At 39.4% G+C, this 23,986-nt stretch overlaps 1 protein-coding gene across 1 annotated transcript; it reads right to left on the minus strand.

Moving 5' to 3' along the window:
• Positions 1 to 387: 387 nt before the first annotated feature.
• LOC138624201 (immunoglobulin-like and fibronectin type III domain-containing protein 1) lies at positions 388 to 18,265 on the minus strand. The gene is made up of 26 exons (XM_069704181.1): positions 18,249 to 18,265; positions 17,102 to 17,175; positions 15,535 to 15,594; positions 14,131 to 14,253; positions 13,897 to 14,036; positions 13,693 to 13,792; positions 13,418 to 13,460; positions 13,124 to 13,295; positions 11,231 to 12,410; positions 10,701 to 11,033; positions 10,125 to 10,562; positions 9,628 to 9,732; positions 9,385 to 9,540; positions 8,768 to 8,863; positions 7,766 to 7,890; positions 6,140 to 6,281; positions 5,711 to 6,004; positions 4,883 to 5,179; positions 2,874 to 3,053; positions 2,657 to 2,785; positions 2,245 to 2,553; positions 2,020 to 2,105; positions 1,646 to 1,838; positions 1,266 to 1,562; positions 860 to 1,186; positions 388 to 412 (listed from the first exon to the last, which is right to left on the minus strand). The coding sequence occupies exons 2-26, from the start codon at positions 17,142 to 17,144 to the stop codon at positions 408 to 410; spliced, it is 5,373 nt and encodes a 1,790-aa protein (XP_069560282.1). The 5' UTR covers positions 17,145 to 17,175; positions 18,249 to 18,265; the 3' UTR covers positions 388 to 407.
• Positions 18,266 to 23,986: the final 5,721 nt, after the last annotated feature.

Raw genomic sequence — 23,986 nt, forward strand, 5'->3', positions numbered from 1 at the left:
ATTTGGTGGAGGTCCTGTAAAATAGTTGGATAATGGGGTCAGGTATAACCCTTGATGAGCAAATACAAACACAAAACTTTTTTAGACAGCGTTACTAATGGTAAGTATCTACTTGAAGCTGCTGTGTCCCTGTACTGAGTCAACAATCAACTGACAAGACATTATATCAACCCAGAGCTATTTCAAATATGTCCATGCATTTATGTTCTGATTGGAATCACTGGACACACTGTGGAATCATTTTAAATAGATGCAGTGTTTTAAACGTTTTATTTTCATTTCAGTAGCAGTCCAATAAACAGCAGTGCAGGAGGTGCATTACTTCCAAGCAGCACAACCACTTTCAATCATCCCATGAGAGAGAGGTGTTCGTTCCAATAAACGTTACCGGGATCTCCTCGGTATCTTTATTCTGTAAGAGAGAAAGAAAAAAGAACTTCGCATCAGTTACTCTCTCTTTTCCTCCCCACCTGTCCTCTATAGGCTTTTCACTGCATATGCATATTCACACTGCATATTCTAAGCCCAGAACTATCTTCAGCCTTGCGCCAACTTAGCCCCTTTTCACACATATATTGTTAACCCAGGGTTAACTTAAGCCCATGGCTATATGACTCACACTGCACTTCTACAAGCCCCGAGGTTTAAAGTCTATAATTTACATTTTCATTCGAGAGTGATGTGTCACCAGGCTACAGTTTAATCGAAAGCTGCAACTTGTGTGTAGCCCTGTTTCACGCTGGCATAATCTAACTCTGTGTTTTGTCAATTTTCATGGGATAACCACCGAAACCAAGCTCAAGAATTGCCGTGTGAAAAGCATACTTTCAATGTCAGTGCATCTGTGTTTCCTTCTCACCGCTGACGCTGAGGACGGTGGAGCATTCAGCTCGTCCTAAGCTGTTCTCTGCAGTGATGGTGTACTCCCCCATGTCTTTGGGACCCACACAGAGGATTAACATGGAGCAAACTCCGCAGGTGTTGGAAATGTAATAGTTGGCATTGGTGTTTAGACTGATGTGATTTCGATACCATGTGATACAAGGTTTGGGGTTTCCCTTTACTGCACAGCTCATGTAGCATTCATAACCTTTGGGAGCAGTGTGAAGCTTCAACGGTACGAGGAAGGTAGGAGCACATCGCAAATCGCAGTCCTTCATCGTCGGTACACTTACAATAAACTTTTCTACAAGAGAGGAGATACAGTGTGATTAGTTTTTAATCAATATTTATACTTTAACATTGCCTGAGATACACAAACACACCTTTCTTCTTCTCCATCCCCCAGGTTGGTGACTCTGAGGGTGCAGAAACTCCCATGTCATTTTTGGCATAAACCCTGAAATTATATTCCCTCCCTTGCATGATATTACAGACTGTAAACTTGTTATTGAAGAGTCTGTCAGCCACTGTGGCCCACATGCGCTTGGTCGAGTCCAGTATGGACACCGTGTAGTGGAGACGGTCATCACGCTTCTCATCGGGAGAAGGTTCCCAGATCACTGTCACGGCATCAGGCACGTTTTCTTCCAGTTCTACAGGTCCAGGAGGCTTTGGATCATCTGTAAAAACAGTCACTTTTCCTTCCATCAGGTGCATTAACCTGTCTTCAAAGCTGGTGTTGTAAAAGGAGATAAGCATTTACCTGTGACCCTGACTTCTGTACTAAATGTCTCCTGTCCTACAAGATTTTTGACCAAAATGGAGTAGATGCCTGAATCCGAGCGCTCAGAAGAAGGAATCAGCATCTGGGATGAGCCGTCGTAGTTACTGATTGTAACCCGTTTTGTCACCGGCACGTTGTCTTTCAGCCACATAATATCTGGCCGTGGGGAGGCCTGTTTAAAAAACAGTAATATGTTCAGTTTTTCAAGTAAATACGGTGTCTTTAGGATTTAATCCTGTTTAGTTTTGTAAAAAAAAAGAAAAAAGAAGAAGCTTTTGTCTCAGATCATTACCAATCATAAAGCCAAATAAATATATATATATATAAATAATAAAATAATAAATAAATCTCACCTCAAAGTTCACTGTGATCCTGACAGAGTTTCCTGCCCTCACCACTATGAAACTCTTCATCTTTTTGTTGGTGAACTTTGGCCTCACTAAAATAATGGAACAAAAACAGCAAAAATAAGTATTTAACTCAAAGTAGTTCTTAAGTGGAATAAACAAAGATAGAGGAAAAGTGACAAACTGCAACTAAAAAACACAACCTTAAAGTTTGAGGAAACATCGGCATACCAGGTAAGGGCATTGCAAGGACATAGTTGGCCAGCTCTGCAGGTGCACTCTCTCCTCCGTCATTCGTCGCAATCACTCTCACCCAGTACATGTCCATGGACTTGAGACCTTTCACACTGTAGAAAGTTATGATGATGGGGGTGCTATTGCAGCGGGACCATTCAAGGCAATCTGCCTGCCGGATCTCAACAAAATATCCCTTTGCTTCATCTTGTTCGTCCTGTTTCTCCTCCGGTTTGGTCCAAGTCAGATTCAAGTGGGTGTAAGAAGTTTCTGTCACCTTCAGGCCCATAACTTTACCAGGAGGCTCTGAAAGAACACATCAAAAATTAATTATTGTGTTTTGCAAGATGTATGAATTATTGATAAAGACAAATGCATGGAAAATATGGAAAACAGTTGCAGCACTTACTCTTTGGATCCCGTGCGAAAACAAACTCTGACGGGTTGCTGAATTCACCAACTCCTGATATGTTTATGGCAGTAACTCTGAATTCATATTCTATGCCTGCCACAACATCCTTCACTGCATATTTCTTTTCTGGAAGTGATTTTAGAGAAAAACATCAATGTTATGGTCTTTATTACGTTTACTTTGAACTGAGGTAAAGTCAAAATACATAGCCTACCTTTTAATGGCTCATCCATGGCATTGACGACAGTCCAGAGATTACTCCCCTTCTTGCGTTTCTCCAGAATATATCCCAGGATACGTGAACCTCCTGTGTTACTCGGTGAAGCCCACTCAAGGTTTATGCAATCGTCAAAAGCACTGACCACCTTTGGAGGGGCTGGAGTGCCTGGAAAAGCTGAAGAACACACAAACAAAATAGACTGTGCCGGTAAATGTTGCAGTCAGACACAATGGCATTTTCTTGTGTAGTTTAAGACTGTTCTTTGTTCACAGAAAAAAATTAAAAATAATATACTTCAGTTCAGGAATTTATTTATTGTCTCCTGATCATGTTACAAATAAAGAAAACTGCTTTGAGAAGTGTGTTTTGTTTGTATTTACTCTCTTAAGCTAAATCAGTACACATTTAACTTTTGTATATTTTTGTAATTAATAAATATTCATTAATTATTATATTATTCGGCTCTGTGCTGATTGATAGTCAATGAGTTGATTAAGTAAGAGATTTATACCCCCAAAAATCAAAAATGTTTGTTTTAAATAATCTTTTTTTTTTTTTTTTTTCCAATTGCATTTTAAGTGGAAAATTATAGTTGGGTTTGGCCTGTTTTAGACAAAAACAGCTGATTGACTTGAACTCAATTGATAACAAATACTGAAAATAATCATTGTTTACAGCTCCATACAGGGTTTAATAGGAAGTCAGGGAATGGTGGAGGTAAAGGACAGCAGAGGGCAGTAATGACACCGAATCTTTCCCCACATAATACAGGTGGAAATGCCACACAGGAAAAAAGCACAGGTGATGACATTAATGATGGCTGTTCCAAATGTTTGCTTTCAAAATGGCGCCCACTGCGGTAAAATGCCCTGTTGCTTGTGAGATGTTTGTCGACGAGTCTCTGCTAAAACTTCTATAATGTAACAAAAGCTATAATTTCATTGCTTACCTTTTAAATCACTGCAGCGCGATTGTACATTACAGTGGCTTTAATATATTGATTACTTTGATTCACTTGTGACATCTAATTTATTCATCTACTCTAGTAGTAATAAACTAAAAAAAACAACAGCAGATTTTTCAAGGAGAAATGTATTTGAGAAAGGGAGACATGAGCTATTATTTCCACCTCTGCAGATAGATTGACGTAGTCATGTTGCTGAGCCATCACATGTGTCTGCTATTCAACATTAATGCTCCTGTTTTCTAACAGCTTGTGGAGAATAACCTGTTGAGGACAACTGTCAAGTCTGTCCAGCGTGCTTGTGGAGTCCTATACAGCGAAGATGCAGAAAGTCACAACATGCTGACTCCACAGAGGAAGACGAGCTCAGGGAGTGTGTTTCATGCAGTAAGTCGTGCTTTTTTCTTTTTTTTTGCATTAAGCTTGTGTTGTGTTGGCCGTGACCTTTTTGAATGCGAGCCTTTTCTACTGGCTTTGTATTATTGGCTGATGTGCCATCATCAAGCTTATATACTTCAACCTTTCTTTTCATTGGACTGTTGGGAGGGCAGGTGGATAGGATGTCACTTTTCGATTGTTATCGTGTGTCACTGGCCTGAACTTTGGACTTACATGTTGTTGTTTTTACATTGTCTTACCTTATTTAGCCCTTGTTTACTCAGCCTTGGGTGGCAGTCTTTGCTGAGCTTTTTGGAGGATGAAAATACATGCAGAGTAATAGTATACTCAGTAGTTACTTTATTGTCTACAATACTTAGCGGGCATCACGATGAGGGGAGTACTTTATGTTGCCGACAGATGTGAATGTGTTTGGACGTGATGAGTAGGCAGACTGTAGGTGACGACGCCATCAGGCCACAGCAGGTGGACTTTTTGTTGTTCCATAATAAATGCTTTCAGGTTTGTTTAAGCGACATGAAAAGTAAAAGCTCAGTGCAGTTTGTTCCTCTATTATGTCCATGTCCTTTTGGATTACAGATCGATGAGTAGGGCAAACTGATCCGTGAGACTATATTGCATAAATACCAGTTCGGCTCACCAAGGGTGCCGGCTTGCATATCGTCAGTTTCCATCACTTCGCTTGTACCCTGTGCCGTCACTGCCCGGATGCGGTAACAGTATTTCCGTCCTCGGTCCACGTTTGTGTCACGGTAGCTGGGCACACCAGGTATTTCTCCTATTTTCTTCCAAGTGTTTCGTCCCACTTGCTGACGCTCGATTGTGTACTTAATCACTGGCGAGCCACCATCATCTTTTGGAGGCCTCCACTTAAATTCTACGCATGAAGCTGAGCTCTCGGTTACCTCTGCAGGGCCCAGGGGTGAAGTCGGTTTACCTGAAAAAAAGGAAAAACGAGGGCTGTGAAGTCTGCAAGAAATGAATGACTGCTCGTATGCGAAGGAGTGAATACAGCATTAAGTGGTGAGAACTCGTATTTTCACTGAGAGATCATGTAGTCAGAAAATTTCAGATACTTTATCATGTTATCACAATCGGGAACTCTGCTTCAAATCGTAGTGCATGAGTTTGAGAGCTACATTTTGAAAATATGCACTTGAATCTGTCAAGTACAGTGAAACAAGGCACCCTGTTTAAGAAAGACTGGCCTGATTTGTATAAATATGTAGATTAGCACTGAGCCGCAAAAGCAGTCTGTTGTTTGCTGTTCTTTAGATCTTATAAGATCAAAGTACTTCTTCCTACACAGCCCACTGACTTCACAAATCCTATCTTTACAGATAAGAATTTTGTTTTAGTTGGATGCATACTCGTGATAGCCTTTGAATTGGCCCGACATTTTTATTGTTGCACAATATGACAAGAGGAAACGGTGATAGCGCTGTTTAATTGTCCTTAATTCACTCACCAAGCACAACCAGCCGTGAGACTGCCTCAGTGAAGCCGTGTTCGTTCTTGAGCTTGATCTTGATCTCTCCCGTGTCCTTCCTCTGGCATCTGATCAAGAGCAAGCGGCTGTGACTTGCAGATTTCTCTATCTTTGTATTGGTGTCATCTTGGAGCTCTTCTCCTTCTTTGTACCACTGAATCTTTATCGGTTTGTGGCCAACAAATTGCATTTTGAAGATGGCACTGTGTGCCACTTTAACTGTCACAGGCTCAGTGAAAGCAGCGAGGTCTTCAAGGTCAAACCTGGGAGGATCTAAAAAAAAAAAAAAAGGGTCCAGTCAGTGTTTATCTTGTCAGACTGTGGCTGTAAATATTATGCACATTTTTTTCTTTTGCAATTTAATCACATAATATCAAACATTATTGTCATCATGATAATTTCTCAAACCTTTGACGTGGATCAGTGCCTCTGTTTTACGACCATCTGCCTCAAAACGGTATTTTCCAGAGTATTCTTCCTCGCACTTTATTATCACTAATTTATGGACCGATCCATCTTTGATGATAGAGAAATTATCATCTGGGGATATCTGATAGGAAAGAGGGCAAATGGATGAAAAATAATCAAACCAAACAGCAACTATTGAAAGTAAGAATATTAAATCTGCCATGCTGCAGAGCACAGGGGGCTCCGTGTCCAGTCATGTTGTGTCCCACATAGGCTCAGAGTATTTAACCATTTATCAAATATTTAAAGTAAAGTAGTGAGGAACACAATCAAAATCAGAATGCAGTTTTCTTTTTAAAAACAACTTTAGGGGGTAGTTGTCTTTTGATTTCAGATAGATAGATAGCTAGATACATAGCTAGATAGATAGCTAGATAGCTAGATAGCTAGATAGCTAGATAGATAGCTAGATAGATAGCTAGATAGCTAGATAGCTAGATAGATAGCTAGATAGATAGCTAGATAGCTAGATAGATAGATAGATAGATAGATAGATAGGTAACGTAAAGAGAGCAGGGAATGGTGATATAATGCAATTACATTTTACATGTCTTTGTGTTCTGTCACATGTTTACCTGTTTGGTTAAAATCAAATGGTCTCTTGTGTTGTGGAAGGTATCAAGGTATGTGTAGTTTTTACTGGTTGTGAAGCTTATTTTGTTGAATGTTCTGTTTTTTACCACTCTGAAATTCCTGTTACAGCAGGATTGAGATCTCCTGAGAAGGAGGGTTGATGAGCTTTGGGATTCGTTTTTAGTGTGAAAGCAAAGCAGACCAATCTGAGGACTGCGTGGGAATAGATGTCATTTTGTCATAAATTGACCTTTACAATTTACTATTAAATCCATCTGTTGATGGTGCACCGTTAAAAAAAAAAAAAAAAATCAATCTCCTGCTCTGTATGCAATTTATTATAGCCACTGTTATATGAGATGAGATTGTAACTATGGTAACAGATATAGAAGACATCTTGTTAGCACAGACATTTCCACTGATATAGTAGAAACTGAAAAGAAGTTCAACCAGAGGTGTGTTGAGCTTCGGTCTTCCATATAATAAATAAAAAGAAACATAGCCACGCAGTTACTATACTTGGTACAACATACTATGTTCAATTTAAGTCTACTTTATACATGTTTGTACTCAGTTATGTCTTTGAGTTTTCTATGGTCACCAGAGAAGAAGAACAAAGGCTGCAGTCATTCAGATATTTCATATTCCCAAAAATGCATACACCTAAACTGTAAAACTTCTAGCTGGATCGCAACAGCAGGGCCGGCTCCATAAGCGTGAATGTCTGTCATGGAGAGAATGAGTGACATACTGATAGTGTTGCACTATTGGTTAGCTGAATGCTGCAGCTTCCTGTATCTATTTCAAATGAAAAGCCCTGTTGTGTTCCTGACACGGTCTCAACATATGAAGCTCGGTTTTTCTTTTCCCTAGAACCAAACTACTGGCGTGAAAGCAACTTTACACCTCAAAGGCATGATATTGCACTCCATGATATTGCACAGTAAAAAAAAAAAAAAAAAAAAAAAGAGTGGTCCGACTTTTATGACTCACCTTTTTGCCGTCTCTGAACCAAGTTCCCTCACAGTCTTCACTGCTGAGCTTACACGTCAACTCAGCAGTCTCATTGATGATAGCGTTGACATCAGTCAAACCGCAGATGAACTGAATGCCTGGATCTAAAAACAGTCAACAGTTAGACACTGTCATGATTTGTCATCACCAATTTCTGCTTGTTTTAGGTATAATGTTTTTTTTTTTTTTTTTTGCTCAGTGAGTACTCTGTAGTACCAGAGAATTGACTCTCTGTCTAGCCAAACACACGTCTGTCTGACGCACTCATGTCAAATAGAAAATGAGGATGACTAAACAATGCAGCTTTGCAGTGAAGTTCTGCCCTCGGGAGGGTTCCTGCTGAGGAAAAGTAGCGTATCAACATGCAACACAGTGAAACAAGATAAACAGCACGCAGGGATATCGGTGAATAGATGATTATACACTTGAAAAGAATACTATTATCAGTCTGTGAGGAATTGATTGCAGTGGAGGCAATTTTTGTTTTGTTGCTATTTAATGCTATTATTAGTACAAAATGACACGACAAACAATCATTTCTATCTCAAAATAGGATTTTGGCCAAGTTCTCTGTTGTAATATATTCATTTCATTTTCATTTTCATTTTTCCTTTGCTATCGATAAAGCAATTTCCTGAAACTTGTATGCTTCACACAAATTTGTTCTAAAACGCTTACAAATATTTTATGCAAGCAGTTTTACTGGTTAGATTCTTATTGCATGTTAAACCCACCTTTCTCTCACCCCAGTTTCTATCCCTATTGCTACCATCAACAAAGGCATAAATGAAAAAAATAAATAACTGAAACATGAACATTCTAAATACAAAATACAGCTCTAAACTGAAACACTGTGATAACCCTCGTGCCCAGAACAGAAAATAATGAATCCCTGACTTGAATTTGATTATTGGATCTACAGCCAGTTCTTACGTTTTTGTAAACAAAACACAAGATGTAGTTGTGCAACTGATTACTCACCAATCACAACATCTTCAATCAGTGGGAGTTGTCTTTTATGCCTCGCATGTTTGGAAGAGTCGGAGACGTCTTCAGTCTCTTCGCACTTACCGTGTTCTTCCGGACATGTACATTCACCTTTTTAAAATTAAAACAATATTCAGCCTCCTGCTTAGCACACATCGTTAATAAGATTTGTTTTAAAATTATAAAAACAAATTTTTTAGTCACAGAGGCTGTAAAATATAATTTACACCAATTAAAGTGGAAAGAGCTCTGTCAACAATGTTTCTGGGCGCTCACCTAGCTTCGAACACCTTGACAGATTTAAGAGCTTTGAAATCATTTCCCCTGTTTGGGTCTGTAACATAGCTTCAAATTTAAGAAATATTTACTCATGCACTCCCTCGACTAGACGGCAGATGTATGGCAGACAACACACAGCTCTGTGACAAACTTGTAAATAATGCTGAAAAAGGAATAAAAGGAAATGAAGAAAATTATTTTAACATTGCACAGAAGTGCAAGATAAATACTGTTTTCTTGTGTGTGTTTAGCACATCTGATACAGGCATGTCTAATCCTGAGACTCGTATGTCAGTCATCTCCTTTATGCAATTAATATGTTTTCTTCTTACCAGATTTGTGTTGTTTCCAGTGGACCTTCATCTTTTTATCCTTCTTCCTTTTCTTTCGATGTCCAGTGGAGGTTTTATCTCCGTTTGATTCTGCCACCTCACGTTGTCTCATGGTAAACATTTGAATCTGGTCCTGATCGATACCTTCACTGGACTCTGGACAGACACAACAAATGGTATCAATTACAAAGAAATGCACCGTTTACTTTATAGCAGCACTATTTTGTCCACATTGTTTCTTACCACTTTCACTGTTTTCTGACTCTTGATCTTGCTCTACGTAACCTGAGTCCATTTCGGGTCCATTAAGGTCCTCATTATCCTTAAAGACCTCTCTGTCACTTCCATCTGTGGTAGGTCAGTTATAAAAATAACAAATTAGGACAAAAAAAATCAGTGATTTAAAGCTAAAATTTGAATTTAATTGTAATAGAGATCAGTTCTGCCAACATTACCAAACAGGCTAGTAAGTGGCTTTATAAAGAATAAGATTAAAAGACTGTTCTTACTACATCATATGTTACCCAAGCACTGAAGGACATAGCCCCTTTTATAGCTGACCAACCATGAAACCAGACATTACAAAAATGAATCTACCTTCTTCCTCTTTTTGAAATAAAAATTAAATAGTGGCAGCAATCCTAAATGTTTTAAACATAAACCCAAATTTGAACCCACACTGACTTGTCACTGCAGCGCTGGTGGTGGAAAGGCATTTGTTAGGCATATATCGACTTTACCTGTTACCTTGTCAAGATCCACTCGACCACATTTGATGTGCTTCTTGTTCTTGGGCTCATCTGTGCTCAGTTGCACCCCTGCTTTTGTTCCACACCCTGAAACCTCTGTTGATACCGTGCCATCTCCTTTTGAGTTTTTGCACTTTCTTTTCCCTTTGGTGGCTTTTGCTGCGTCAGGCTTGTCTTTTACTGCTTCGTCATTTTTACCCTGTCCAGAGACTTCGGTTATTTTACTGTCTCCTTCGTTAGAGGTTAATGCCATTTCTTCTTTTCGTTGTCCTGCCTCTTGTTTTGCTTTTAGAGCTGCTAAAATCTTCTCCATCTCCTCTTGGTTTTTTATTTGCTGCTCCATGGCCACCTTCTCAAGGTTAAGCGTTGATCCACCAGCCACTGTATTTTTACGAGCTTTTTCACCACCAGATGCAGGGTCACTGTCATCTTAAAGGTTATGGAGTACAACATACGTGACACATTTATTTGTGAAAATCATCACTCTTAATCATTGCAATAATTAGGATCACTTTGTTACATGCTGACAAATCGATTTTTTTGTTGCATTGTGTTTCAAGTTGATACCTTCCACAACCAGCCAAGCACTGCAGGATGCATTGCCAGCTGCAGCTGAGTAGATGCCTTTCTCCTCCTCCGAGCAGTCCTTGATCAGCAGCCTGTGAATCAGTTTGTTGTCCGACACAGTCATACTATATTTTTCTCCATCCTCCAGGACGTTGCCTTTGCCCATCCATGTGATCGTAGGTACTGGGTCTGTCAGGACACACTCAAATAGGGCATCCTCTCTTTCTGTGGCTTTAATCTCCTCAATTTTTATAACAAAGTCCACATTGGAAGCTGAAAAAAGGATGAATATTTCATTTGTTTGTGTATCTAAAACCGCCACCAGTATCACATCTATCACCACAATCAGCCATGGTCACCGGAGCATTACTGGACTGTGTTTTTAGAAAGCGTGATTAAAAGAAAACGGTTCTTAAAACAATCATCATGCCCATTACATAACGATACATTACTAAAATTAGTATTGCTGGAGACAGATGGAACAAATTTTAAACTTTCAATGCCAACTACGATTTCTCTTTTGAACCTACATTTAAGCCTTGTAAAGAGGAGGTTGAGCTCTTCAGCATCGGCTTGATTCAACCCAGAAATGAGGAGGTTGAGCTTTTCAGCATCTGCTTCATTCAGCCCAGAAATGAGAAGGTTGAGTTTTTCAGCATCTGCTTGATTCAGCCCAGAAATGAGGAGGTTTAGCTTCTCAGCATCTGCTTGATTCAGCCCAGAAATGAGGAGGTTTAGCTTCTCAGCATCTGCTGGATTCAGTCCAGAAATGAGGAGGTTTAGCTTCTCAGCATCTGCTGGATTCAGTCCAGAAATGAGGAGGTTTAGCTTCTCAGCATCTTCTGGATTCAGCCCAGAAATGAGGAGGTTTAGCTTTTCAGCATCTGCTGGATTCAGCCCAGAAATGAGGAGGTTTAGCTTCTCAGCATCTTCTGGATTCAGCCCAGAAATGAGGAGGTTTAGCTTTTCAGCATCTGCTGGATTCAGTCCAGAAATGAGGAGGTTTAGCTTTTCAGCATCTGCTGGATTCAGCCCAGAAAATAGTTTGAGCTTTTCAGCATCTCCTTGATTCAGCCCAGTAAGGAGGAGGTTTAGCTTTTCAGCATCTGCTTGATTCAGACCAGTAAGGAGGAGGTTGAGCTTTTCAGCATCTACTTGATTCAGACCAGTAAGGAGGAGGTTGAGCTTTTCAGCATCTGCTTGATTCAGACCAGTAAGGAGGAGGTTGAGCTTTTCAGCATCTGCTTGATTCAGACCAGTAAGGAGGAGGTTGAGCTTTTCAGCATCTCTTTGATTCAGCCCAGAAATGAGGAGGTTTAGCTTTTCAGCATCTGCTGGATTCAGCCCACTAAAGAGGAGGCTGAGCTCTTCAGGATCGGCTTGGATCAGCCTCGTGATGTACAGGTTTAGCTTTTCAGCATCTGCTGGATTCAGACCAGTAAGGAGGAGGTTTAGCTTTTCAGCATCTGCTGGATTCAGACCAGTAAGGAGGAGGTTTAGCTTTTCAGCATCTGCTGGATTCAGACCAGTAAGGAGGAGGTTGAACTTTTCAGCATCTGCTGGATTCAGCCCTGTAATGTGGAAGTTGAGCTGCTCAACATCCCCGTGATATCGCTCCGTGCCCTTAATGCCGAAATCTTGTGTATGTCCAAAACTCTTCAGACCATTTTTCCGTGTTGGATCTTCTCCATTGGTAATTACATCATCCTGCTAGGTACACAGAAGAGTTGCAGACAAAACATTCATAGTTTGACAATTGACAAGATCATTTTCATACACTGTATTTTATGCATGTTGTAAGTGATTAACATTTCCCAGTTATTATTTTGAAAGCACCAATCTGTTTGTGAAATGAATATGAGACATACACATACCACTCAATGACTGCGCCGCATATAGTAGCCCCTAAGCAGTAAATGGAAATTTCTGACACAGATGGTTTTACTGTTATTTTCCATCATCACTGCCATGAACTGTATAACTGTAACTTCAATTTTAACTTAAAAAACTTTGAATTTTGTCACATTACATTGTGGGGATGTTGGCAGATGGCAATGTATATGTCAAATAATATTTTTCATTTCACAGTGAAAAATGTTGCACAAAATTTGGACGCTTCCTTAAGATTGCAGAGAGGATATTAAGCAACTCAGCAATATGATAAATAGGGACTGATTAAAGAGAGTTAATGTAACAGTGAAATAGATCTCTATAGCTGCAGCTTTAGAAGTCTCCCTGCGCAAGTAAAAATTTCTAGCTCTGTTGGAGCACACCCATCATTTTCAACTTATTAATAATAATAATAATAATAATATGCCTGTTTTCTGATATAAACAAAAGAGGAAAACATCTGATTAATATCTGCTAATAATATATTTAGCAGACGATAATGTGTCTACTGTGAGAGCTGAGAGTTGTCCTACCTTGGACTTATTTTGTGCTATTTCCTTTTTCTTCTGTTGAAGTTTGTTGAGAATTGATTGTAAGTCTGTAACACTGAACTCAGAACAGATGCGCTCGTAGTCGCTCCTGTCAGCACTGAGCATTGCCTCCCAGAATCTTTCATCAGTTTCTCCATCTGCTTTCTCTACTTTACTAAAGATATTGGGTGAATATTAAATGAAAGGTATTTGTAAAAAAACAACAACAACTGTATTAAAGTGCAGAAAAGTCATGCAGAAAATGCCTGGTTCAACATTTTAACAGCTTGTTCGTACCTTTTCCTCAGCAACTTTCTGAAATCAGCTGGATTTGTTGGAACTGCTGAAAAAAGTGAGTTCCGCAAAATTGTACAATTATAGAGCTGATTTTAAGTAAACAAGGCTATTAATACACAGTCACCTATAATAAAACAGACTTAAGCATGCACACTTATTTTATTTCATTTTAAAACATTTTTTTTATTACACTTAAATGATAGAAATGCCACAGACTGTGCAAATCCCTCACATGTACAATCAAACACAAAGTGCACTGCGTGAATGGTTCTTACCATCAATCAAGCCTAATGTTACAGTGCAGGCAGCTTTGCCATATTCGTTGACAGCGTAGCATTTGTATGTATCCGTCTCTGCCTCAGACACTTTGTGAACCTGGAAATACAAAGAACTGATTGAATTCACATATTTAATGTGTTCAACATGTCTGTTTAAAAAGTATAAACACGAACCACTCAAAGGAGCATTTAGTCACTCACCTCTAATATATGCTCCCCAGTTGAGTCGTCATATTTAGTCTTAAATTTTTCCTTGTCTGAAATAGGTCCTTTTGTTCTTCTCCATGACACATCTGGTTTTGGATCGCCTGTCACCACAGCCTTGAAAACAGCTAATTTTCCTAAAGGATACAGTCATTTATCTTTAATGCAAGTGTTTTCTGTGAATATGTATTTGCTCAATGGAGTGCTTTGTTGTAATATAGAGAAACCAACCTTCCTTGATGGTTACCGACATTGGTCTGCTCTGGAAATCTGGCGTGCTTTTTCCTTCTGGCACGTCGACTACATACTGTGTGATCATCACCCCAGGGGTCTTTGATCTTCTGCGGATAAGACCTAAAAAAAAAGTTGGTAAAAAATAACAAAGATAAAAGCATATGTTAGCTATAAGCAGTATCTTACGACAACCTTAAAACAAAAGCCAGTACCTGGGATTTGACATGTAATCAGACTAAGTAAGGAGTGCTGCTTTTTTGTAGAAGTAAATAATTTATTTTTTGCTACCAGCAGATGTCAGAAATGTCAAACATATTCCCAGTGATGCTTTGTGTGTGTGTGCTGATGTTAACAAATGAACAGGTCTGTACACAAATCTCTTTTTAGTCTGAAAAAAGTAGATACAAACTGTTTGAGTTCAGAATTTGGTTCCAGTGGCAGCTGCATGTTTGGTTTTGCTGTCAGGTTTAAGTACCAGCTATCTTTGCTCGCTAGCTGTGTCAGAATATTGCTCATTAATGTCAATTGGGATAATCATGTTATTGTCTTAGATGTTGAAGATTCAGAACCCTGCCAGTGATATTTGAATTGTAAAATTGCTTGAAAAAGAAAACATGCCTCATTTTAAGGGCTAATATTACTCTTACCCACTGTAAATATCTGTTACTTGTTGAATTCTCTGTTATCTGATTATTAAGATCAATAAAATAGAAAAAATATCTTAAAAAATATGTTTAAATTTCAGAGCTGACTATGTTGTGTAATCGCTCATCTTACGTGAGCAAGACTTCAAAATCTAAATATATTCCAACGACAGTGGTTTAAAACTAATAAAAACAGCAAATGATCACATTTGAAAACTTGTGGTGTCTAAACTTTATTTAAAAAACGGACTTATAGTTGCAATCATTATTGTTTTGAATAAACGCATTCAAAGCCTTGGCCACACATTTAAATGAAAAAACTGCACGCTAACTTAATCAACCTTTTCAAAAAGTAGTGCATGAAATCCACTGTGATCGTCTGCCTTCCTGCTTTGCTGCTCAGCATCGTCTTATCGGGCTTTGAATGTGCAGAGATGGAGGATCACACAGGAGTCGACGGAGAACAACCATTCATCCAGGGATTAATGATTATTATGACAAGGACAGAAATAGGAGAGCAGCCACACTGCCAAACATGTCACTGCGCTGACAAGGTGCTAAACAGATGTTTCAGGTTATCAACACAAAGGCGGGGCGGGTCACAAGTGGACACAGTGTTCAATAATACAGAATGTATTATTCAATATTGATTCCATTATTCATAATAATGGCTGTGTCTCAGTATTGTGTTCATACAGTGCAGTATGCAAACAGTCTATGTTTGTCTACTCGAAAAAGAAAACGATTCTCATTTCACCTGACTTGTCGCCAGACACCTCATTAAAATGTTGAATGTATTGGTGAACGAGGGAGAAACCTGTGGCGAGGAATCACATCAGACTAATTACATTAGTCAGAAATACACCAGGGAATGCTGTGCAACTGTTGCAGGACATTAAGTGATCTATATACATATGTGTAAACCGTGTTCAGTAGAGGATGTTTGCTATTGGTTGCCTCTGGGAAATTGTCGTTTATGCCCGTCAGTCGTTTCCTCATATTTGTGGAAATGGAGATTATTATTTGAGCCAGGAGAAGCATTTGCTTGCATTTACGTTCAAGTGTACGTAAAAGATGGATATAAAACGAGAAAGAGTCGAGGGGGAGAAACACGAGAGGCTGACATGAACAGTAGGCAGAGAGGCTGCGGGTGAAGACCTCGTGAGGTGTAATGTGGAAAAGGAAAGCTCGTAGAGGCCTCAAACTGGAGGGGAAGTTGCAATAAAAGATCAAACGTACATTATGGAGAACATTTTGTAATGTCTGGACACACAAAATCTGATCCATTTACTTGCAAATAGCAGCGCGGAGAGTCAGTCCAGAAGATCTGATTTGAAACTCCAACCTGCAATGTTCTCATGAATTTTACAGGGTAACAGAGAACTTGTACTGTATGACACTTGGTTGGGTTGAATGTTTTTACGGTTCATGGTCATGTCATGTAATGAAACTGAGTTTTATTTTTGATTTATTTTGGTCCACTTGGGAGCAGAGAAAAGAAAGGTGTTAACACGACATTGATCAAGTTCTGTTTCCGGCTATCAAATAAATGCAAGTCCAATATCGACTCTTAAGCTCTGTGTTTAGTCTCTACCAACTCCTGAGGGAAATATCTTGCTCTTTAGCTGTTAAATGCTCCACGATGTATCTTCTCTAACTTGACATTAACTGTTTGCCACTTGGTGCTGAATTGGTAGTCGGTGGGTTTTTAGAGATTTGTCTTTTTTTTTTTCTTTCTCCAGGTTGTTGTGTTAAACCCTGATTATGATTTTATTTGCTTCTAAATTTCAAACTGCTTTAAAGCCACTATCTTTAATGCATAAATCTATCAACGTTATCGCTACAGCTTCGGGTGCTTTTTGACCTTCTTAATTGTTTGTTGACTGCAGTAATATATTATATTTTGGCAGGATTAGTGACAGCTCATTCCCCACTGCTTTTTCTGATGAATTAACTGGCACATTAGGCTAGCTTGTGTCAAAGACTGATGTCGGCCTTCATTCCAGATGATCATCGCCAAATAGTGTTTCAAAACAATGCTCTCAATGTTGTTGTTCTTGGGTTCAAAAGTACTGGTTTTGACCATTTAGATTTAATGATTTTATCCATTGCAGGATTTTTTTTTTCTCTTACGAAACAATTAGCACAGTCAGAGTAATTTGACTAGAGAGAAGCAGCTTTTTCTTGGCTAATATCTTCTTTGTAGAAACATAATTGGTAATTTCTATAACTTTCCTCAATAAGGTTTGCATGACTCTGCTGCAGTAGACTGTACGTCTGTAAAATGAAAGAGGAAGAGGCAGAAAAAAAGTGTGATACCGTACTTTGTCTGACAGTCGAACCCGTGCTCTTCGCTCTTTTCCACATTTTGGCGAGAAGTAACTGTCAAAAGGGTGACCTGAAAACAGAGGGGGAACAGGATCATTTGAACCAACGACGAGCGACGACATCAGTGTTAACTTTGCATTAGGAAGTGTTCAGAAAAGATATGCAGCTCTGGTTCAGCCTCATTCAGGCAGCTATTTGGAAGATCATTTTCTTTCTTCAGCACCTTCATGCTGCTGAACATAAATACTGTATGTAACAAGTACTGTAGTGGGAATATGCTGTTCTTAATTTACATTATACGTGTGCTCTAGAATACACAATATGTTATGAATAGACTAATAATCCTTGTGTATAGCATATGCTCTCTTATAAAACTACCACGTGTGTACATACATTGAGGAATACATGTATGATATGTGTAAATATAGATACAACATTCATTAGATCAAAGTACAAATTATTAGATTTGGTTTTAAAATTGTTGTATATTCTCTGAATAATGTAGTCTTTAAAAATATGGGTCTCGGGGCTAAGAAACATTAAGACCATGGACACTGAGTTCAAGACCAACACTGATGGTGCACAGCCCTCCAAGCTATAGGCAGCTGTGACCCTGTAATAACTTCATGTGGTTACACAAAGCTTGACGACAGACGACTGCTGATCTGATATCTCCATTCTCAGAAAGATGCTCAGACGTTGGTGCTCTCAGTACATCTGTGTACTCAAAGTGCACCAATGATAAAACGTTAACCTGGCAAATATAGACGGAGTGAGATACAGAGAGGGTAATTTCGTCTTTGTTACAGCTGCATGTTTCACTTCTCTGTTCATATTCACACCGTGATATTTGCACTCAATGCAGCAGTTTAAGATGTACCGTGGTTTGACAGCACGAAAAACGAAAAGGTAGAAGACCAAAGGACAAAATATCTTGCATGCATCACCATGCAGAACAAACAAAGATTTAAAAACTCTTTAATGCTGACATCTTTTAAGTAGAAACCCTCAGATACTTCTCGAGCAACTTCCATCTATTCATGAAACATAATCCACTTGGATATCTTGAAGAAACGAGGGCTGACCCGCGATCAGGATTTACCTTTAGTCACGCACAGACTCAAAGAGACAAGAGTACCTTACCTGTCCACAGCTCTGTGCTCACTCCCACTGAAACTGGTTTACAGACGTGATATAAACTTGCTGCCTCCTGGGTTTTACTGGATATTAAATCCTTTGGGGAAAAAAACACATTTAATGTTGCTGTCTGAAAGCCTGTGCCTGGATGGTGACTGTCAAAGAGAGGCTTCTTCTGTTTAGGCAGATGGATGCTCAGAGCGGGTGGGTTATTATTGAGGGGGAGTGTGGAGGGGGCGGGGGGGGGGGAGGGGTGGGGTGTCTGTGGATGAGGTAAGGCAGGATGAATAGCCAGAGGGAGAGGGAAGGGCTACCAATGACAAGTTAGTGGTGAAGTTTATCTCTCACTGCAGTAATTACTGATGACAGCGTGCTCATCTTTCAAAGAACAGCTGCTGACAAAAAAAATGATTGAGTTCATTTTGTTTGTGTGGTCTCAGATTCTTACAGACACCACGTTACCAGTAGTATGCACAAATAACTGTCAGAGTGAAAAAGTAAGGCAGCAGTTTGTTTAATTCTAGGAGAGAGTTAATTGCTGAAAATGTATGCGACTGGCTTTTTATTTTAAAAGATACAGATTAGAGTTTGAGCAGGGACCACAGGGTGTGATTCTTTAAACATGCAAATAGAGCATAAAATTAATGATTGCATGTGGTTGCTGGCAGGTAACTTGGGACAGGCAAGCGCTGCTCTTAATTTGAAACGGTGAAGATACTGAAAGAATGTGACATGAAGTCAGACTCTATTGAACTTTGAGGTGGTATGATGCTGAAGGAAAGTCAGTTTGATTCAGGACTGGACCACACCCTCGCCTGCATATTGGAGGGAACATGTTGTGAACAAGGCACTTATCCCCTTGTCTGCAATGTACATCTTATATTACGATGCATTACATAATCGAGGTCATGGCATTTATGCGGTATAAGCTCCTCTTGTCATGGCTTTGAGGCAGTTGTGACTTTGGAAAGGGAAGATCAAATGAAGAACAAGGCATTAATGCTCTCAAGGTCAAGCACTGGAATGTCCATTACATTCGTCCCCCAGCAATTCAGACTGCATATTACTGTTATAGCAAATTTATATTGTCCATTACTTATAATGAGAAAACATTGAAAAAGATGCAACCACAGCGAGTGATAAACATCAACAGCTGACTTAAACACACTTTGTTTTTACAGCTGCTAATCTAATTTCCTTCAGGGAGGTAACTATATTTAATCCCTGTTATGTTCTCTCCTTGGAAACATGCTTGTTATTTATCAGCAGCATGGCCATGCTGTTCAGTCCTCTGCACCATTTTGGTCTCGAGGAACAATTATTAAACGTGTACCATGAAGTGTGATGCATGCATCCACAGTCCTCAGAAGCTGACTTGTGAATATTAGCATACAACCAAAGAGGATCAAAGTATAACTTGGGCTCAGCTCTGCATTGTCAGATGTCACTTCATGAAGTTGATCTTGATATTTCTTAATCTGGATATTTGACAGATTATAAACCCTTTTGATTTAGCTAACAACACAGGTTTACCCCAATCCACCCAGTAATTTAGATTTCTGGTGCCTAATAATAAATAGAGCTCATGGTCTTCTACTGTGTCTCCACAGTAGCATATAAACACCATATTGTGATCTCGACACATACTTTGGTCCCAACAAAGTACGTCCCGTGTCCCAATAGCAGTAGTATTTTCTGCGAAAACCTAAGCGACCGTTTTACCAAATGTCCTTCAGTCGATGGAACATCATGGCAACTTCTTATGGATTGAATAATAGGAAGATATACAAGCTTGTGACACGTTTGATGCGTCTGTCTCAACAGCCGCGGGATCTACTAGAGTAAGGTCTAAATGGTGCCAGCGTCCTGTCATGCTTGTCCTTCCACCAGCAGCACCTCTAATGCATCTGAATAGGTTCTTGAGTTGGCCGGAGCTCACATAACCCAGCTGGATTAGGAATTAAACCCCCTTAGCCTACCCTCCTTATATTGATGAAATGTCATGCTGCATAGCTTTCATTCCAGTCATGGGGAACCACAGAAAGCTGCCGCTGAGGTGCTAACTAGACAGCCTGGCCTGTCTCTCTGTGGTGTAGATTGCACTTCTGAGGTAAACCTCAACAGTACATCAGCTGAGCTCCTGTCACTCACTCTTCAACAAGGAGTGAAGTTATTTCCAATTCGGCTTCACTGCGGTGCACATGGTGCGACATGTTTTGTCATTTTCTGTGATATTCGGCACATTCTCACATTTGACTGAGGTAATGAACTAGTGTTGATGTTAAAACAATCAGGATATGCAAGAAAGCGGAGTGTCTGCAAAACCCTGAGGCATTAATGCGAATTTACTGCAATTGATTTCACCCTGATAATATGGATATGATCCTACATCCCTGCATTTAGAGGATATCACATCTCGCTCTCTCTTTAATGGCTGATTTTTCATGCTGAGTTGGGGAACATCTACAGTGACTTTGGATTTCTGATTTCTGATGATGGCGATGAATTATGTGAAAGACATTTTTCATGTAGTCTGTGCATGCATGGATTGGTCATCATGGAAAGGTAGTGATATTACCCTAATGCTACTTTTCAGCAGACTTGTGTGCCTAAAGCTGGGCTCTTTTAGCGTTTTAATTTTAGATATAGAGTAATAATAATAAAAAAAAAACATAATAAAAACGATTTTCATTTAAATAAATATCTGTGAAGTCACTGAATGAGGCACCACAATGGTGATTGCGTTTGTGCCCCACTGATGAAAGCATTGGAATTTGCAGTATTACGAGCTCGGTGTCCATGACGATAATACTGAGAAAATCATAAGCGGCACACATTTCAGAGCTGCCTTTTCCATCGCAGGGTTTGCTCCTGCAGAGAGAGTAGGTGTAACTGACGCAACAGACTGACTCCTCAACTGCCGGTCGGCTGACGTCACACAGGCGACACTGTTCGTGTCCAAAAACACCGCCGTAATGAGCTCTTAATGCCACACGTGCTGCCAAAGAGAATGAAGAAATTGCTTCTTTAAAATATTTTCAAACTGGGTGAAAACTCACTAGATATTTGCAGTATGTTTTGTAATAGGGAAGGTATCTAATTGCTGCTGGAATTCACAAGATGTTCCCATATTTTATTTATTTAATTTTTTAAAGAACATTATAATGCTTTAATAGAGTTATGGGCTTCTTCAACATCTGATAGTCCTATCAATAGTTTAGGTAACTCTACTTCAGTAGAAAATCTATTATATTTACTCATATTACCCATGAGTAAAGGTTTCAATAGAATTACTGTAATGTATTTTTTTTTTCTGGCTTTGATTTTAATTTATATTATAATTTAATCTTTAAGGCAAGCTCCTGGGTTGGATGGGTGCTATAAAAATAGCATAGTGAGATGGATAGACATGTTTTCTTGCTCCTATGAAAAAAACAATTTGAGGTATTTGTATTAAAAACTACCCCAGTGCATTGGTAATCAAATCTTATCACAGCTGTCACGGCTGACTCTCCATGGTGTTTTATACTCTGTACGGTATCGCCTTTTCATCATTGCTAGAGCATGTCTGCTCAGAGCTGTGATTACTTTGATCCATCTCACATGGTCACCGCAGCGCTGATGGACCACTGATGGCTGTAAATCACAGTGAACTCGTGACATCACGTGTACGAGAAAGCAACGAAGGTGCTGCGATCATGACACTCGCATGCGTATTGCCATATAAATGGTGTGTATTGCTATCTTTAGGCATTTTCTTGTGAAGGTGGCCAATGACTGTGTGCCATGTATTCTGGGTCCCTCAGACCAAAGCAGCCCAGGCATCTTTGCTCTGTAATGAAAAGCTATTTTTTGACGAGAGTATGTACTCACAACCGGAGGTGAGCTGGTGTCCACGGCAGAAAAGGCCAAACAAATGGAGCTTTTGGTTTGAACGGCTTGTGCAGCTGAAATAGGGACACGGATGAACAGTCTGTTGGTGTGGAAGTTTGAGGAATAATTCACCAGCTATAAGACACAAATTTGATTGTAGTTTGAATTTGCAGAATACTAGAATGACTTCTTCAATGTGTTGCTGGTGATTATGTATAAATTCATGTGCCACTTGAATCAATATTTTGACATTTCTGGAAAACATAGTTATTCTCCTTCTTGCGAGAAGATCAATACACTCGGCAGCCAGCTCCTGTCTGTATGCTAAATGTGCAACTACAGCCAGCATCTGGTTTGCTTATCTTGGTATAAAGACTGAAAAGTTGCATATATTAACTTAGCTGCAGCTAGCAGGTATTGGAGTTAGTTTTTGCCTTCTCAGCTTGAACCAGTCGGGCCAATCTTTTTCAAACTCTGCATTAAACAAGGCATTTTTGCCCCGAGAACTTCAACTCGCTGGAGTTTTTTTGTTTTTTGTTCTCTGACCATTCTCTATAAATCCTAGAGATGGTTGTGTGTGAAAATCCAAATCAGCAGTTTCTCAAATAAAACACCTAACTATTTGACACCAACAAACGTGTCATTGTTCAAAGTCACTTCAGTCACCTTTAATTCCCATTCTGGTGCTTGGTTTGAACTTTAGCAGATCCTTTTGACCATACATTAGATATTTGCTTTAATGAGCAGGTAGATAAATGCTACAGTAAAATGTTTATACTGGATACAACAGATGAAAACACAAAATACATGGTAACCACATTTTCCCTCAGATTTTAGTCTTGTCACGTGCTATATTGAACACATTCAACTTGATGGAAAGAGAGTTAATTTAACTTGCGCAATATTTTGTATGATGTAAATCAGACAGGAAAAGAACATGACTCAGAAGTCCCTGCCCACTGGCAGGAAAAGGAGACGAGAAACATCCTCTATCTCTTTGAGATTTGCTATGAATTGCTTTCTAAAGCCTCATCACATCCTCCTGGTGGCCCATCTCCATCCTCATTACTCATGGCTCCAAAGGCTCCAAGCTTGATTAATTCTTCTGGCTGACAAATAATCTGCGTGCTTTAAACACTCTAGCAGTCTGATTGTTGTCTGTATGCTCCTTCAGTGCAGCTACATTTAAATCTGTGTCCTTAAGAGCCGGCCAATCACAACAAAGCTGGCTATACCCGTGAGTTTATACGCACTACACGTTCAACGCAGTTCGCCTCAGCAAAAAAAAAAAAAAAAAAAAAAAAAAAATTCAGGGTTTTTAAACGCGTGTCTAAGCGGTGGCCTTGCTCTTCATCCAACAAGGATCAACGCCGTGCCACAGTGATATTAAAGAGCCCGGGATTGACGTAAACATGGCACAGTCCTCAACATCAGATACAATCTTAAGCTTGTAGTCTCACCACACAGTTCAGTCTGGATTGTCACAATATAAAAAGAGGTTTTTTTCAATAATGAAATGGCTGCAGCTGCTTTGAAACAAATTCCATTCTGCAAGTAGAACAAGCAAGCAACCAGAATAAAGTGTGTTCAACTGTCTTCGTGTACAGTTTGTGTCGTGAGAGCAATAAATATGATACCGGTCAAACAGAATATGATTGTGTTCTCTCAGCAAGGGCATTACATTGATATTAAGATTAGAGGTATTGCCATTTTTGTCTGTTCTAGAAAAACTTTGTTGTCATACCAGACATGGCAAAGCACTCCGTAGCTAATAGTTATTTCTCTTCCTCATAAGCCTAAATTGAACTCCTACCAGCTGATTCTCTGTTTTCTTGGAAATCTTTATCAGGTAGTGTTGCCTGCTACTTGAG

This window comes from Brachyistius frenatus, unplaced genomic scaffold (assembly GCF_029030835.1).
Source record: "Brachyistius frenatus isolate BFR_SWC_R1_liver_20210118 unplaced genomic scaffold, ASM2903083v1 Contig_50, whole genome shotgun sequence".
Taxonomy (NCBI): domain Eukaryota; kingdom Metazoa; phylum Chordata; class Actinopteri; family Embiotocidae; genus Brachyistius; species Brachyistius frenatus.

Bases quoted from the DNA above. Each gene is read 5' to 3' on its own strand.
- LOC138624201 (XM_069704181.1), bottom strand. From the start codon at position 17,144: ATGTGGAAAAGAGCGAAGAGCACGGGTTCGACTGTCAGACAAA. The intron at 8,864-9,384 runs GTAAGAAGAAAA...CATGTCCGGAAG, and splicing joins CTGGAAACAACACAAATCTG to AACACGGTAAGTGCGAAGAG. The intron at 5,180-5,710 runs GTGAGTGAATTA...CCTTTTTTTCAG, and splicing joins CTCACGGCTGGTTGTGCTTG to GTAAACCGACTTCACCCCTG.